Raw genomic sequence first — 16,968 nt, 5'->3', positions numbered from 1 at the left:
GCCTCCCGGGTTCAAGCGATTCCCCTGCCTCAGCCTCCTGAGCAGCTGGGGTTACAGGTGCATGCCACCACACCTGGTGAATTTTTGTATGTTTAGTGGAGACGGGGTTTCACCATGTTAGCCAGGCTGGTCTCAAACCCCTGACCTCAGGTGATCTGCCCACCTCGGCCTCCCAAAGTGCTGGGATTACAGGCATGAGCCACCGCGCCCAGCCTCAAGTCCCTTTTACCATAGAAAGTAACATAGTCACAGCGCCCAGGGATTCACAGGTATGGGGAGAGGGTTCGTTATTCAGCCGCCACACCCACCTTCCTAAACCTGCTGCCCTTCCAGTTTCCTCACGTGGACAGCCACGCCCGTCTGCTTTTAGTTTCTCAATCTGTTGGCTTAACCTTCAAAACAGACCCAGGATTTGAGCACTTCTCACCATTCCCTCTGCCCCATCCCCATTCATCTCTTGCCTAGACTGCTATAGCAGCCTCTTTTACTGGTCCCCTGCATCCACCCTTGCCCTCTAAGGCAAGGGTCCCCAGTCCCTGGGCCAAGGACCAGTACCAGCCCCTCGCCTGCTAGGAACTGGGCCGCACAGCAAGAGATGAGCAGCGGGTAAGTGAGCATTACCGCCTGAGCTCCGCCTCCTGTCACATCAGCAGTGGCATTAGATTCTCATAGGAGGCAAACCCTATTGTGAACTGTGCGTGCGGGGGATCTAGGTTGCCTGCTCCTTATGAGAATCTAATGCCTGATGATCTCAGGTGGAACAGTTTCATCCCAAAACCATCCCCACCCCACCCCCCACCCCCAGTCTATGGAAAAATTGTCCTCCACGAAACCAGTCCCTGGTAACAAAACGGTTAGGGACCGCTGCTCTAAGGTACATTCTCCACCTGGCAGAAATAATCTTTACAAAATGTAAATCCGATTTTGACACTCCCTTCTTCCCACTGTGAATAGAATAAAACCCTACCAGGCCTGCACCGTCAGCCCCTGCCCACCTCTCAACCCAGTCTCCTATCTCTGTCTGCAAGCTGGTTCCCACCTCAAGGCCTCTCTGCTCTAGAGGCTACCTCTCCCTGCAGCGCTTTTCCCCTAGATCTTTGAATGGCTCTTTCCTTATCATTCACTTCTACTTCAATGTCACCTCTTCAGAGAGGCCTTTGCTGATGGCCCTACACCCAGTCACTTTTTTTTATCTGCTTCTCATCAAAATTGCCTTGCTGATTCCTTTGTTTCTTATTCATCCTCTCCCACATCCATCCTCTCCCAGCCCAGAATGTTGACTTCCTGAGAGAGGGACTGGGTCTGTCCTGCTCACCATGGTAACCTCGGCATCTAGAACAGTGCCTGCCATCACGTGGTAGGTGCTCAGTAAATATTCTTGGAACTAATGAATGAATAATTCTATCCACAAGACTTCACAATGGCTCTTCATGCTGCGATCTAGCTTTCAACTCCAAACTGGTCTTGAGATCTCACCTCAGTCTCTAACCTTGACGTCTAACCTCTTCACCCACTCTCTTACCTGACCCTAATTTTTAAAAATGACGTGGTCAGCTTTTCAGCCCCCTCATTCCCTGTTTTTAGGAGGTAGTGAGTGGAAGCTGGAATAAGAAAGCTCGGGGAGACTGCAATTGCAGTCAGGAAAGAAAGGTACTCTGCCGGGAAGAACACGCCATCTTCTCCTAGGGAAAGATTGTGGAGTCCTGGGGTTTGTTTTGTTTTTCAATTTTTTGTTTTAAGAGACAGCGTCTCGCTCTGTCACCCAGGCTGGAGTGCAGTGGCGCAATCACGGCTCACTGCAACTTCGACCTCCCCGACTCAAGTGATCCCCCCGCCTCAGCCTCGTGAGTAGCTGGGACCACAGGCGTGCACCACCACGCCCGGCTAATATTTTATTTTTTGTGGATATAAGGTTGCCCTATTTCTTTGTGGAGATACAGGCTCCCCTATGTTGCCCAGGCTGGTCTCGAACTCCTGGCTTCAAGCGATGCTTTCGCCTCGGCCTCCACAAAGTGCTGGGTTCACAGGTGCGTGAGCCACCGCGCCCGACCTGTGTCTCGTTTTGAAGCTCAGGGAGGGGGCGCTGTGAGCAATCCCTAAACCCTTTAAGAGTAAAAAGTGCGTGCACCTTTAAGAGGAGGGTTAGAAAACGCGGGGCGTGGCCACAGGAGAATAAGTTCGCGCTGAACCACGAGAGTGGGATAAGACCGGCCCCTTCCGGTTACAAAACGTTAGCAAGATGGCGGCTCCCTGGGCGGTAAGTGACCGGAGTTCCTAGAGCCCCAAATTTGAAGTCCGCTCTACAGCCTTCGCATTCGGGGCCTCTGTTGGCGGCCACGAGAGCAGAAAGCCGTGAGGCAGCAGGCTAAGCCTGGCAAGCCCCGTACTGGGAGTGCAAACCTGTGGCTACTGGGGGCCAGAAAGGATCTGTGAGGGTCGCAGGCGGAGGAGACGCTTTAGCGAGCGAGAGGAGGCAGGGACTTGGCTGAGAGTATCCAATGGGGATGAGGGAGTGGCTGCCGAAGAGCGACGCGACTAACCAATCAGAGGGAGGGATGACACAAGGCGCTAATGGACAGGCAAGGGTGGGGCCTGTAGGATAAGACAGCTTGGAAGGGATTGTTCGAGGATGTGGGATTTGGTCTTAGAAGACCGAAGGATAAATGTAAGGAAAGTTAGTGGGAGATTGACGAATTTTTACAGAAAACTCAAAAGCATGATGGGTGGGGGAACCAAGAGGTCAATTTGGAGGTTCTAAGGGCATGATCTGGGTGAAATTAAGAGGAGAATTTGAGATATTCTTTCAGAGGATTTAAAATCAAGGAATGAGTTTAGGGAAAATTAAAGAGGTTGGCAGCTTTAAACTTTTGAGGAAAATAAGGGTTTGGGTAAAATTATCGAGATAATTTGAAAAAAAAAAAAGAATTTGGTTAAAGCAAAGAGAAATTGGGGTAGATTAAGAGGAGACCTTGAAAGCAAAATTGAAGAGTTTGGGGGCTTCTTCCCAGTGGCCACACCCCTCGACTTTCTTACTCTCCTCTTCAAAGCTCATGCTTTTTTTACCCTTCTCGGTTCAGGGGTGTCCAGTCTTTTCGCTTCCCTGGGCCACGCTGTTCGAAGAAGAAGAATTGTCTTGGGCCACACATAAAATACACTAACCATAACTGATGAGCCAAAAAAAAAAAAATCACAAAAAAATCCTCCTAATGTTTTAAGAAAGTTTGCATGTTTGTGTTGGGCTGCATGCAGGCGGCGGGTTGGACAAGCTTGGTTGGGTTTAGGGATTGCTCAGAGCGCCCTCTCCTTGAGGTTTGGAGATAAGTTTTTAAGATTATATTTTGGGGAAAGAAAGAAGTCATTTGGGAAAACCCCAGCAGAAGAATTGGGTAATTAAGGGGCAAATCTGTGGAAAATTAAGAGGTCAAATAATGCAGGTTTTGAGTGATAAGGGTTTGGGGGAAAGTTAGAGGAAGAATTTAGGAAAATCAACAATATATGCCTAGTCAAGGAGAAAATTTAGGGTTCACTAAGGGGAGGAGGAACTTGGAAAAAACATGGGGAAATTTTTGGAATCTCAAAGACAGTTTTGAAGTTTTGAAGGAAGAACTTAGGGTGAGTTGGGAAGCAGAGGGATTGAGGTTCATGGAGCAAGAACTGGGGGATCCAGCTCTGTGTCTCCCAGGAGGCTCCAGGCTCAGCTCCTTTCCTCTCCCCCTCCCCAGTCCCTGCGCCTGGTCGCCCCCGTGTGGAATGGGCGTATCAGGGGCATCCATCGCCTGGGTGGGGCAGTGGCCCCAGAAGGCAATCAGAAGAAGAAAAGGACAATACTCCAGTTCCTGACCAACTATTTCTACGATGTGGAGGCTCTGAGGGATTACTTACTCCAAAGGGAGATGTACAAGGTGCATGAGAAAAATCGGTGAGAATCCCTGGTCTGCAAGACCCTGTGGAGACCCTGGCCCACCAGAGCCCAGGTCCTGTCCTTGCCATTCCCAGGCAGCACTGTGGCTTCCAGTGCCAGCCTTGATGTCTCTTGCAGCTCCATCTCCAGGCTGTACCCTTCTCAAGGACTCCAGCTCACATAGGCAGTTTGCCACCCACCAGCTCCACTCGGAGTCTAACTGGCATCTCAAACCTAACATGGCTAAAGCCAAACCCTGATTTCTCCCCTAAAAACATCTGCTCACTCCCAAGCCTTCCCATCCCAGTAAACACTGGTGCTGCCCACCCAGTTGTTCAGGCCAAGTTCTAAGGAGTCATCCCTAATTCCTCTCTTTGCTTCCCTGCCCTCCACATCCAGACCATCAATAAAATACTAGAATATCTCAGATTTGACCAGTTCTCACTGCCTTCACCATTCGTAGCCTGATCCTTTATAGTTGAATCACTCAATAATCTAACTGGGTTTTTGTTCCCATACTCTTTTTTTTTTTTTTTTTTTTTTTTCTGAGATGGAGTCTTGCTCTGTCTCCCAGCCTGGAGTGTAGTGGCGCAATCTAAGCTCACTGCAACCTCCACCTCCCGGGTTCAAGCAATTCTCCTGCCTCCGCCTCCCAAGTAGCTGGGATTACAGGCACCCGCCACCAGGCCCAGCTAATTTTTGTATTTTTAGTAGAGATGGGTTTTCACCATGTTAGCCAGGCTGCTCTCGAACTCCTGACCTCAGGTGATCCGCCTGCCTCGGTCTCCCAAAGTGCTGGGATTACAGGCATGAGCCACCACACCCCGCCAAAATTTGTTTTGTTTTGTTTGAGACAGAGTCTCACTCTGTCGCACATGCTGGAGTACAGTGGTGTGATCATGGCTCATTGCAATCTCCGCCTCCTGGGTTCAAGCGATTCTCCCGCCTCAGCCTCCCAAGTAGGTGGGATTACAGGCAGGCGCCACCACACCTAATTTTTCTATTTTTAGTAGAGATGGGGTTTCACCATGTTGGCCAGGCTGGTCTCGAAATCCTGACCTCAGATGATCCACCTGCCTCGGCCTTCCAAAGTGCTGGGATTACAGGCGTGAGCCACCACACCTGGCCTGTCCCATAGTTTTTTATAATCTACAAAGCAGCTGAAGGAATCTTATCATCACCAGCTCAAAACCTTCAAATGAGAGCCAATCTCCAAGGCCTAAAACATAGCTCCTACTGAGCTTTGAGACCCCCTATCAGGACTCCACTGGCCCCGTCAGCATGACATCCCTGTTTCTTGTTTATTCAACCATCCTAATTCGAGTCTCTGAGCCTTTATACTCTGTTCCTTCTCACCACTCAAATCCCTGCTCAAATGTCACCTCCTCCAATTAACACCCAAACTCAGTTAGCCTCCACCATCCCCACCCCTCTGCTCCCTACCCCTCACAGTCAGCCTCTCTGCTTTGTTTGGTCATGGAATTGACATTCTCTGCAGTTTGCTGTTATTTCCTGGGTTGTTATCTGTTTCTCCCTGTATAATAGCTTGGATTACTGCAGTAATCTCCAGACTGGGCAGGGATGTTATCTGCCTTGGTCACCACTTTGCCCCCAGTGCCCAGCACTTAGGAGGTGGGCAGTAAATATTTTCAGCCTGACTGAGTCTGTCCGTGTGCCTGGTTCTCTGGACTCTGCCCCTCTTAACAGCACTGGGGCATCGTGAGGGCTGTGGTGCTCCCCAGGCCTCACCCTTAGCTACCATTTTCTCTGCAGATCTTACACCTGGCTGGAGAAGCAACATGGTCCATACGGCGCAGGTGCCTTTTTCATCCTGAAGCAGGGAGGCGCAGTCAAGTATGACCGCTAAGGTGTTAGAACGGGCTGGGGCAGGCGGTGGGGTATCTCTCTAACATCCAGGTTCTGCAGTCACACAGGCTTCAGAGTCCCCTGGTCTCTGCCGCCTCCTGGCTATGTGGCTTGGGACTTGTTCCTGAGCTTCAGTTTTGTCACGTGTAAAATGGGATGGTGGTCATTTCTAACCCACAAGGTTTGCTATAAAGAGTGAACAGGGGCCGGGCACGGTGGCTCACGCCTGTAATCCCAATGCTTTGGGAGGCCAAGGCAGGCGGATCACCTGAGGTCAGGAGTTCGAGAGCAGCTTGGCCAAAATGGCGAAACCCTGTCTCTACTAAAAATACAAAACTTAGCTGGGCGTGGTGGCAGGCGCCTGTAATCCCAGCTACTGGGGAGGCTGAGGCAGGAGAATCACATGAACCCGGGAGGTGGAGGTTGCAGTGAGCTGAGATTGCACCACTGCACTCCAGCCTGGGGGACAGGGCAAGACTCCATCTCAAAAGTGTCAAAAAAAAAGACTGAACGGAGCTGGGCACACTGGCTCATGTCTGTAATCCCAGCACTTTGGGAGGCCGAGACAGGAAGGTCACTTGAGGCCAGGAGTTTGAGAACAGCCTCAGCAGCTTTATGAGACCCTGTCTCTACAAAAAATGTTTTAAATTAGCCAGGTGTGGTGGCACATGCCTGTGGTCCCAGCTACTCAGGAGGCTAAGGCGGGAGAATTGCTTCAGTCCAGGAGGCTACAGTGAGCTGTAGTCACACCACTGAACTCTAGCCTGGGCAATACAGTGAGACCTCGTCACAAAAAATAATAATAGGCCGGGCGCTGTGGCTCACACCTGTAATCCCAGCACTTTGGGAGGCTGAGGCTGGTGGATCATCTGAGGTCAGGAGTTCGAGACCAGCCTAGCCAACGTGGTGAAACCCTGTCTCTACTAAAAATACAAAATTAGCTTGGCATGGTGGCGCACGCCTGTAATCCCAGCTACTTCGGAGGCTGAGGCAGGAGAATCCCTTAGAAGCCGGGATGCAGAGGTTGCAGTGAGCCGAGATCACACCACTGCACTCCAGCCTGGGTGACAGAGCAAGACTCTGTCTCAAAATAATAATAATAATAATGGCTGGGCGTGGTAGCTCATGCCTTTGCACTTTGAGAGGCCAAGGCAGGTACAGTACTTGAGCCCAGGAGTTCAAGACCAGCCTGGGCAACATAGTGAAACCTCGTCTCTACCAAAATACAAAATTACCCAGGCATGGTGGTGCATGCCTGTAATCCCAGCTACCCAGTGGGACCCTGTCAGGGAGAGTGAGAGATTGACTGTGATTTTGCAATGTAAGAGGCCTAGCAATGCATATGTGCTCAATAATTTTTTTTTTTTTTTTGAGACAAGAGTCTTGCTCTTGTCGCCCAGGCTAGAGTGCAGTGGCACAATCTCGGCTCACTGCAACCTCCACCCCTGGGTTCAAGCAATTCTCCTGCCTCAGCCTCCCAAGTACCTGGGATTATAGGTGCACACTACCACGCCCGGCTAATTTTTTTTATTTTTGGTAGAGACAGGGTTTTACCATGTTGGCCAGGCTGGTCTCCAACCCCTGACCTCAAGTGATCCACCCACCTCGGCCTCCCAAAGTGCTGGGGATTACAGGCGTGAGCCACTGGTGGCGCCTGGCTGTGCTCAATCATGCTTTTCTTTCTTTCCTTCTTCCCCGCCTCCTTTCTCCTTCCCTTTCTCTTTCCTTTGCTTTTTTTCTTTTTTTGGAAAAGACAGTTCACATAGACTTCATCTACCCCTCCATCTGGTTTGAGCACTTCCTCTGGCAACTTCCTTAGAAACAGTATACATGTTTGAAAATGTCCCTTAACTTTTGCCCATCTACAAGGATTCTTGCATTTTACCTCTTTGCTCTTATGTTATCTGTAATCTCGCTGACCCTCAGTTTCTAGGTATGTAAAATTGGCAAAACATTCTTTTTTTTTTTTTTTTTTTTTTTTTTTTTTTGAGATAGGGTCTCCCAGGCTGGAGCACAGTGGCATGATCACAACTCACTACAGCCTCGACCTCCTGGGTTCAAGCTATCCTCCCACCTCAGCCTCCCAAGTAGCTGAGACCACAGGTGCAAGCCACCAAGCCCAGCTAATTTTTGTATTATTTCTTTTTTTTTTTTTTTTTTGAGACGGAGTCTCGCTCTGTCACCCAGGCTGGAGTGCAGTGGCACGATCTCGGCTCACTGCAAGCTCCGCCTCCCAGGTTCAAGCGATTCTCCTGCCTCAGCCTCCCGAGAAGCTGGGACTACAGGCGCCTGCCACCACGCTCAGCTAATTTTTTTGTATTTTTAGTAGAGATGGGGTTTCACCGTGTATTAGCCAGGATGGTTTCGATCTCCTGACCTCGTAGACCACTCACCTCGGCCTCCCAAAATGCTGGGATTACAGGCGTGAGCCACCGCACCTGGCCAATTTTTGTATTTTTTCATAGAGACGAGGTCTCACTATGTTGCCCAGGCTGGTCTCAAACTCCTGAACTCAAGTGATTCTCCTGCCTCAGCCTCCCAAAGTGCTGGGATTACAGGCGTGAGCCACTGCGCACAGCCAGATGGAGTCTTTTTCTAAGATGGAGTTAGTTATGTCAAGGGTGACCTATACATATTATATAGGGCTGGGGAAGGTTCTGAAGAGGGTGGAGGCCTGGGGCAGGTTCAGGTGCCCTGCTGACACTCCCTCTCCCGTTTCCAGGTTTCGAGACAAGGAGTGGATCAGGCCAGATAAGTATGGCCATTTCTCTCAGGAGTTCTGGAATTTCTGTGAAGTGCCTGTCGAAGCTGTGGATGCCAGTGACTGTGACATCAACTACGAGGGCCTGGACAACCTCCGTGAGTGCGGTGGGGTGGAGATGGGACAGACCTCTATGTTTTCCCTTTGGTGATGGGCTCCAGAAAGGCTCCTGGTGCCATCCCACCCTCTCCCCACCGCAGTCCGCCTGAAGGAGCTCCAGTCCTTGTCGCTGCAGCGCTGCTCCCACGTGGACGACTGGTGTCTCAGCCGCCTCTACCCACTGGCCGACTCGTTGCAGGAGCTCTCGCTGGCCGGTTGCCCCCGCGTCTCCGAACGGGGCCTCGCCTGCCTCCACCACCTCCAGTGAGACCTCAGCTCAGGCTGGGCCCCGTACCCAGGCACCTCTCCCACCTAACCCAGATGCAGGAGAGGAAGTGGGGAGGGGCAATGTTGGGCAGTTCTCATATCCCCCTGCATCCATCACAAACCTAGAGTATTTATGGTAGATGAGCAGTCACAGTGAGTCTCTGGAAGAATTAAATGACTCCTGGTTTTTCTTCCTTTTTGTTTTAGTCAAAACCCTGTGATATCGACGCTGTTGCAGAACAGCAGGAGCTGGAGTTGCATATTTGCAATTAACACAGTGGGCTTCATGTGCCTGGACAGCTATAAAGATTTTATTTTAGGAAGCTAAGGTTGAAATTTGGGGCCAGTACCTCCCTACACACACACGCACACACACACTGTCCTGTAAGGTTGAAATTTGGGGCCAGTACCTCCCTATACACACACACACATACACACACACACACGCACGCACACACACACACTGTCCTGTAAGGTTGAAATTTGGGGCCAGTACCTCCCTAGACACACACACACACACACACACACACACACTGTCCTGTACCTCCCTACACACACACATACACACACGCACACGCTGTCCTGTACCTCCCTACACACACACATACACACACGCACACGCTGTCCTGTACCTCCCTACACACACACACACACACACGCTGTCCTTACACTGGCTTACCTCCCTGTACACACACACACACATGCACGCACACACTGTCCTGTACCTCCCTATACACACACACGCTGTCCTTACACTGGCTTACCTCCCTATACACACACACACACACGCACACGCTGTCCTGTACCTCCCTACACACACACACATGCTGTCCTTACACTGGCTTCCTGTCCTTCTCACCCCTTTTCAGGAACCTCCGCAGGCTGGACATCTCGGACCTCCCTGCCGTGTCCAACCCTGGCCTCACTCAAATCTTGGTGGAGGAGATGCTGCCCAATTGCGAGGTTGTGGGGGTCGACTGGGCCGAGGGCCTGAAGTCGGGGCCGGAGGAGCAGCCTCAGGACACAGCCAGCCCTGTCCCTGCCTAGCCTTCAGCCCTGTCCCCACTCACGTGGCTTCTCAGCGGGCTGCATAGAATGTCTGGTAGCTCACCACACTTCTGGCTTCCATTTGTCTTCACTCAATGTCAGGGTGGGGGAGTGGTGCTGGCCAATCACAGGAGAGAGCATGAGTTCCCAGTATTTATTCCTGGCTGCCCTTGGCTAAAGGTCACAGCTCCTGTCACCCTGTCAGGCAGCCCTTTCCATGCCCCTGTTCAGGCCTGGGGAGGTAAAGGCTCAGGCTGTTAGTAGCCGCAGAGAGCCACGCTCACCTTGTCAAGAGACTCTTCTCAAACTGTCGTTATGTGAGTGCACTGCCATTTCTTGTAGGGACCCTGACTGACACAGGGGCTACTACTGACACTTTACAGGGATGGTTCTCCCCCGTGCAGGGCCGCTGTGCCCACTGCAGGACATGCAGCATCCTTCGCCCCACTCCACTCACTAAAGGCCAGCGCACCCCAGGCCCCATGGTATTGCTGGTTATGGATTTATTGACTTTACGTTCCAAATTCAGCTTTTTCAGTTGGCTGTTTTTTGAAAGGGCATAAGCTTTGTCAGTAGAGGGCACCAAACAGGCATTATAGGAGGAAAGGCGCCTCCTTCGTGGTTCTTGTTGGTTGTGCTTCTGCCTCTGGACGCCGCAGTGCATGTGGCTTCCCCAGCACCCAGCTCCTGAAGCACCAGGCGGTCAGCAGCTGCCCTTGGCACCCTCCAGCCCTCAGAAGTTGCGTAGGAGACACAGCGCCTCCACTGAGGCACCTCTCTGGGAATAACGTTCCCCAGCACCTCAAATGGATTTCCAGTCAATTCAGAAGCATTTTACCAGTGAAGCCCTCATTATTCCAGTTCACTGTTTAAAGCCAGTAATTCTCTATATTAAACTTTCCCTGTTCAAGTTACTCTGTGGTTTTTCTCTCCTGACTGCATCCTGATGGATATAGAGTTGATACCTGGAGTGTCCCAGGACATGACTCTTAAGATAGGATTCCAGGATTGGTTTGGTTGTGCCTTTGGGCTTGGGCGCAGCGCTGAGCTCTTGCTGATGGGAAACAGGATGCCAGAGGCCCATGGCATGCAATGGCATCATAATCCCTCAAGTGCCTGTGGTTGATGGAGATGAGGGACCAACTGAGGCACGTGCCTTGGGACCCCCTGTGGCTGCTGTGCTCAACAGCTGTGCTAGTTGTGACAATTCTGAAGACCAGGGTATTGGATGGATTCTCCAGAGTGCCCTTGAGTGCCCACAGACAGTGACAAGCTTGGGTCCGCTAACTCAGCTCAAGTCACAGTCTGAGAACTAGATAGCTTTCATGACAGCCCCCAAATTTTTTGTTTGTTTGTTTTTGAGACAGTCTTGCTATGTCGCCCAGGCTGGAGTGCAGTAGTGCGATCTCTCGGCTCACTGCAACCTCCACCTCCCGGGTTCAAGCGATTTTCCTGCCTTAGCTTACCGAGTAGCTGGGATTACAGGCGTGCACCACCATGCCAGGCGAATTTTTGTGTTTTTAGTAGAGACAGGGTTTTGCCATGTTGGCCATGCTGGTCTCAAACTCCTGGCCTCAGGTGATCCACCCACCTCAGCCTCCCAAAGTGCTGGGATTACAGGCGTGAGCCACCATGCCCGGCCCAAAAGTTTTTACTTCTTTGGAATGGGGTCATCTAATTGGACCCAGAGTAAACAGGCTATCTTGAACCCCCAAGTCACTCCAAGCGAGTGACTTATCAGCATCTGAGGAACCTACCAGCCTTCCTGTGCTTAGAAACCTTGCGATGTGGCCAGGCACGGTGGCTCACGCCTGTAATCCCAGCACTTTGGGAGGCCAAGGCAGGCGGATCATGAGGTCAGGAGTTCAAAACCAGCCTGGCCAACATAGTAAAACCCCATCTCTACTAAAAATGCAAAAAATTAGCCAGGCGTGGTGGCGGGCACCTGTAATCCTAGTTACTCGGAAGGCTGAACCCTCCCGAGTAGGAGGATCTCTTGAACCCAGGAGGCGGAGAGGTTGCAGTGAGCCGAGATTGCACCACTGCACACCAGCCTTGGCGACAGTGCAAGACTCCATCTCAAAAAAAAAAACAGAGGCCGGGTGCAGTGGCTCATGCCTGTAATCCCAGCACTTTGGGAGGCCGAGGCGGGCGGATCACAAGGTCAGGAGATGAAGACCATCCTGCCTAAGTACTCTACTTTAGTAGAAATAGTGAAACCCTGTCTCTACTAAAAATACAAAAACATTAGCCAGGCATGGTGGCGGGCGCCTGTAGTCCCAGCTACTCGAGAGGCTGAGGCAGGAGAATGGCGTGAACCTGGGAGGTGAGGCTTGCAGTGAGCGGAGATCATGCCACTGCACTCCAACCTGGGTGACAGAGTGAGACTCCGTCTCAAAAAAAAAAAAAAAAACACCTTGTGATGACCTCACCAGGGGCAGACACCTTGAAAGTGGTCGTCCTTTTTTTTTTTTTTTTTTTTGATTAGTGGTAAGATCTCACTATATTGCCCAGGCTGGTCTTGAACTCCTGGGCTCAAGTGATCCTTCCCTCTTGGCCTCCCAGAGTATTGGGATTACAGGGGTGAGCCACTGTCCCACCACAGTTTTTTTTTTCTTATGGCCAGCTCTTATACAGAAATAACAGATAACACCCCATTCTTCTTAAGACTCACCACAGTGCCCCTTGCTGCCTCTAGACCCATAAATACCTAGGGTGAAATCAGCTTGCTCCAGGTGAACAGGTGCCAGCTAGGACCTAGGCGGGAGCAGCTTTTACACTAAAAGAATGACAAGGCTTCGCAAATATAGAGTCAGAAACTTGGGGAATGTGTGCAGAAGGGGATTTTAAGGATGTTACACCAATGAGGGTGGATGTAACACTAGCTCAGGCCAAATTTACTGGCATGAGTGCGCTTTCTAGAGCTTCTGGATTTCATGGGTTACCTTGTGCAGCTGGACGTAGTTCTAATAGCTTGCTTGGGTGCCTAACTGGAACTTGGATCCAACAGTGGCCTAAAGTTAATGAGGCAGAGAGACCAGAACTGCCCTAGCATAAGATGGGTGAGGGGAGTCCCAAGGCTTGGGAGACGGAAGTGTTGGATTGGAATGATCGTGTTCCACCAGCATGTCCACCCTCCAACCATGTTCCCCAACAAGGCACCCCTTAGTGGCCAATCCCATGAGAGTTAATCATTCTGTATATTGAACTTTCCCTATTCCCATTCCTGTGTGGTTTCTCTCTCCTGATTGGACCCGGACTGAGGCACATGGCAAAGGCAAAAAGAAAGGCACCCTGCGAAGCTTCCTAATGCTTCCAGGAGGAGCAGCACCCCCTGCCCCCAGAAGCTAGATGAGCTCAGGGGGCCTGGAGTCCCTCTCCCCCAGCCCCAGAGTGGAGTGGGCTTGCAGACTCCCTCAGGAGGTGCTCGGGCCCCTGCCCCCAGCCCCTAGCTGTCATTTCCCACTCCAACTATTATTCCATTAATATTCACCACTTCCTCCCCACTCTCTTCCTCCAGCTGTTCCCACAGGCTCCATTATTCAAACTTTGGGGGAGGAAATCAGGGCTGGACAGATCATCAACTGCTGCTGCTGACAGACTGTGTTCCTGCCATGATGGGGACAGGCCTGCCCCAAACCAGGGTGGAGTGAAGGGGTCAGCCCAGGCTTAGTGGGACCCCCTTAGTCTTACCCCATGTCTTGGGAGGTCTTCAGAGAGCTGATGCAGTCCCAACAGCAGGGGCCCCTGGAGGGCAGGGATGCAAACACAGGCAGACACCCCCTCCTGCCCCAAGGGGCTGGATGTGAGTGTTCCCGGAGTCACAGTGCCGCTGGGGGAGGGGAGGGGCCCGGGGTGAGGCTGGCTCCAGGCCGGAGGTTGGGGGTAAGGTAGGAACGGATTCCCACGCTGCTGGGCAGGCAGCCCGGGTGCCGAGAGGGATGGAGGAGGTACAGGGGGTCAGCTTAGCTCCCGGGGTTCCCCGTGGGCCCCACCCCGTCACCCTCTATTGCCCTTGAAGCTCCAGTCTTTTCCTCTCCTGTTCTTCCCCTTGGCTCCCTCTCCGCCTCTGCCTGGGTCTGGCTCGGAAGCCTGAGTCCCTCCCCTCTGCCCTCCACCTGCCTCTCTCAACCTCTCTTTCCCCATGAGCACCCCACAGGGCTTCCGCAACCCCTTATCTTTCTCGCCATCTCCATTTCCCTCCCCCTCTCCCTCCTGGCCACCTTCCCACTTTCCCGTCTTCTCTCTCTCTCCCCCTCAGCTCTCTCCATCGCCTGTCTCACCCCAGTTCTCCTCTCTCTGCTCCCTGGCCGTCTCTTCCCTCTCCACAATGTCTCTGTCTCTCCTTCTCCTCACCAGCCCCGTTCCCCCCACCTCACCCTGACTGGGCAGCAACAAACATCCCTCTGGCAGGCCCGCCGATCCCTTCCCACTCAGCACATTCACTGCCGCCTCCTGGCCATGGGTGCAGCCGGGTGCCAGCCTCTCAGCCTCCCCATCTCTGCCTCAGTGGGACCCTGCCTCGCCCTGGTCACTCTAACACTCCCCAGCCCAGGCCCAGCCTTCAGCCCCACCCTCCCTGGCACCCCCTGGCCCTGGTTCTCCCCTCCCAGGCCTCACAAAGTCCCCGTCTTGTTTCTGTGGCTGTCCCCTGCACCCTTCTCAGCTGTCTCACCAGAAACCAGCCCTAACACGCCAGAGCCCCATCTCTCAGGTCGGCCTCCTGGCCTCCTGCCCTCCTCCCTCCCTCCCTCCCTCCCTCCCTCCCTCTCTCCTGCCTCAGCCCCGCCCCGGCCCCTGGGGCCCTCCCTGCTCCCGCTCCACTCCCCTCCCCGCCCCTCTGGACTGGCTGGGCAGGGCTGGGCCCCGCCGGTCGACAACACAGGGGCTGGGGCAGGCAGATCAGAGGGAGCTGAGGGAGGCCTGACCTGAGGCCGGCACCCGGAGCTGGCGGGAGCCAGACCCAGAGGTAAAAAAGCATGGGATCCCTGGTTCCCCAGTCCCTGGGGTGGGGGTGTTGCGGGAGGCAGGCTGGGTTTCTAACCCCAGGGAGCTAGGAATCCCGCTCCTGATTTCCTGGTGAGGGCAATAAATGGAGGGAGAGGGAGGAGATAGACGGCAAGGTCCCTTGTCCTGGATGGAGACAGGGAAGAGGTAGACCCTTGGGCTTTTAGGAAGGTGGAAGCATTTGGACGGAGTGGGAAGAACAGGGTGCTGGTACGGGATTGGAATGGGGGACTCCTAGGTCTAGGAATAAGGACCAACGAGGTCCCTGGGTCAGGGGAGCTGTTTAGGATCTGGGACCGAGAGAATCTGTTATGGGGGTTGGCGGGGACTATGGGAGATTGTGAGGCTGTCTGCCTGGGGCCTGGCTGGGCCCTCGGAGGCCCATCCCCACACCCCAATGGCCTCCGTGGCTCCCCTGTGGCTCCCTTGTAGCTCCCGCGGCCGCCCCTTCCCTGGGCCGGGTCATGCGCTGCCCCAAGTGCCTTCTCTGCCTGTCAGCACTGCTCACACTCCTGGGCCTCAAAGTGTACATCGAGTGGACATCCGAGTCCCGGCTCAGCAAGGCCTACCCCAGCCCTCGGGGCACCCCGCCAAGCCCCACGCCAGCCAACCCTGAGCCCACCCTACCTGCCAACCTCTCCACCCGCCTGGGCCAGACTGTCCCGCTGCCCTTTGCTTACTGGAACCAGCAGCAGTGGCGGCTGGGGTCCCTGCCCAGTGGGGACAGCACTGAAACGGGGGGCTGCCAGGCTTGGGGGGCCGCCGCCGCCACCGAGATCCCTGACTTCGCCTCCTACCCCAAGGACCTCCGCCGCTTCTTGCTGTCAGCAGCCTGCCGGAGCTTCCCACAGTGGCTGCCTGGAGGTGGTGGCGGCCAAGTCTCCAGCTGCTCAGATACTGATGTCCCCTACCTGCTGTTGGCCGTCAAGTCAGAACCAGGGCGCTTTGCAGAACGACAGGCCGTGAGAGAGACGTGGGGCAGTCCAGCTCCAGGGATCCGGCTGCTCTTCCTGCTAGGGTCTCCGGTGGGTGAGGCGGGGCCTGACCTAGACTCACTAGTGGCCTGGGAGAGCCGTCGCTACAGTGACCTGCTGCTCTGGGACTTCCTCGACGTCCCATTCAACCAGACGCTCAAAGACCTGCTGCTGCTGGCCTGGCTGGGCCGCCACTGCCCCACCGTGAGTTTTGTCTTGCGAGCTCAGGACGATGCCTTTGTGCACACCCCTGCCCTGCTGGCTCACCTGCGGGCCCTGCCACCTGCCTCGGCCCGAAGCCTCTACCTGGGTGAGGTCTTTACGCAGGCCATGCCTCTCCGGAAGCCAGGAGGTCCCTTCTATGTGCCCGAGTCCTTCTTCGAAGGTGGCTACCCAGCCTATGCAAGCGGGGGTGGCTACATCATTGCCGGGCGCCTGGCACCCTGGCTGCTGCGGGCGGCAGCCCGTGTGGCACCCTTCCCCTTTGAGGACGTCTACACTGGCCTTTGCATCCGAGCCCTGGGCCTGGTGCCCCAGGCCCACCCAGGCTTCCTCACAGCCTGGCCAGCAGACCGCACTGCGGACCACTGTGCTTTCCGCAACCTGCTGCTGGTACGGCCCCTGGGCCCCCAGGCCAGCATTCGGCTCTGGAAACAACTGCAAGACCCAAGGCTCCAGTGCTGACTCTCGTTGGGGAGGGCGGAGGTGCTGACCTGGCCCGGGCCCTGGCCTGGGCCTCTGGGGCCTGCCCCTGGCTCAGCCCCTTCTTCCAGGTCTTGATGGGAGGGAGGAGGGCCCAGAAGCTGGACAACTTAAGCCATTCCTTGGCCTCCCCAGCCAGGGGCCTGGGCAGGAAAGATGGGGTGGTGGACTGTTTTTGCCTACTTTTTGTTTTTGAAAAACATGCACTCCCCACTCTGAGGCCTGGGGTTGTTTTTGCATCTGTGGGGCCCTGGAGTGGTGGGGAGCAGGGCTTGGCCACACCCTGACCTTCATCCTGGACGCTCCCCTGCACCCCTGCTGGGCAGGGCTAGCTCCACTGGGCT

At 54.0% G+C, this 16,968-nt stretch overlaps 2 protein-coding genes across 10 annotated transcripts; both read left to right on the top strand.

Moving 5' to 3' along the window:
* The first annotated feature begins 1,442 nt into the window (after positions 1 to 1,442).
* DMAC2 (distal membrane arm assembly component 2) lies at positions 1,443 to 10,855 on the top strand. 9 transcript variants are annotated; one of them, NM_001246608.1, is given in 6 exon segments: positions 2,231 to 2,257; positions 3,723 to 3,919; positions 5,675 to 5,755; positions 8,490 to 8,626; positions 8,729 to 8,891; positions 9,764 to 10,855. In NM_001246608.1, coding segments are annotated over 6 exon segments (774 nt in total). In that variant the 5' UTR covers positions 2,231 to 2,239; the 3' UTR covers positions 9,942 to 10,855.
* Positions 10,856 to 13,818: 2,963 nt separating this feature from the next.
* Positions 13,819 to 16,843, top strand: B3GNT8 (UDP-GlcNAc:betaGal beta-1,3-N-acetylglucosaminyltransferase 8). The gene is made up of 2 exons (XM_009435656.5): positions 13,819 to 14,910; positions 15,381 to 16,843. Exon 2 carries the CDS (start codon positions 15,413 to 15,415, stop codon positions 16,604 to 16,606), a length of 1,194 nt encoding a protein of 397 aa, XP_009433931.3. The 5' UTR covers positions 13,819 to 14,910; positions 15,381 to 15,412; the 3' UTR covers positions 16,607 to 16,843.
* The last annotated feature ends 125 nt before the right edge of the window (positions 16,844 to 16,968 follow it).

Source organism: Pan troglodytes, chromosome 20 (genome assembly GCF_028858775.2).
Source record: "Pan troglodytes isolate AG18354 chromosome 20, NHGRI_mPanTro3-v2.0_pri, whole genome shotgun sequence".
In the NCBI taxonomy this organism is placed as follows: Eukaryota; Metazoa; Chordata; class Mammalia; order Primates; family Hominidae; genus Pan; species Pan troglodytes.
This window is presented reverse-complemented; position numbering and strand designations above follow the sequence as displayed.

Coding starts and splice junctions, on each gene's coding strand:
- B3GNT8 (XM_009435656.5), top strand. CDS start 15,413: ATGCGCTGCCCCAAGTGCCTTCTCTGCCTGTCAGCACTGCTCACACTC.
- DMAC2 (XM_024351061.3), top strand. CDS start 2,630: ATGTGGGATTTGGTCTTAGAAGACCGAAGGATAAAT. Junction 2,666..3,722: donor TAGAAGACCGAAGGATAAAT/GTAAGGAAAGTT, acceptor CCCCCTCCCCAG/TCCCTGCGCCTGGTCGCCCC. Junction 3,920..5,674: donor AAGGTGCATGAGAAAAATCG/GTGAGAATCCCT, acceptor TTTTCTCTGCAG/ATCTTACACCTGGCTGGAGA.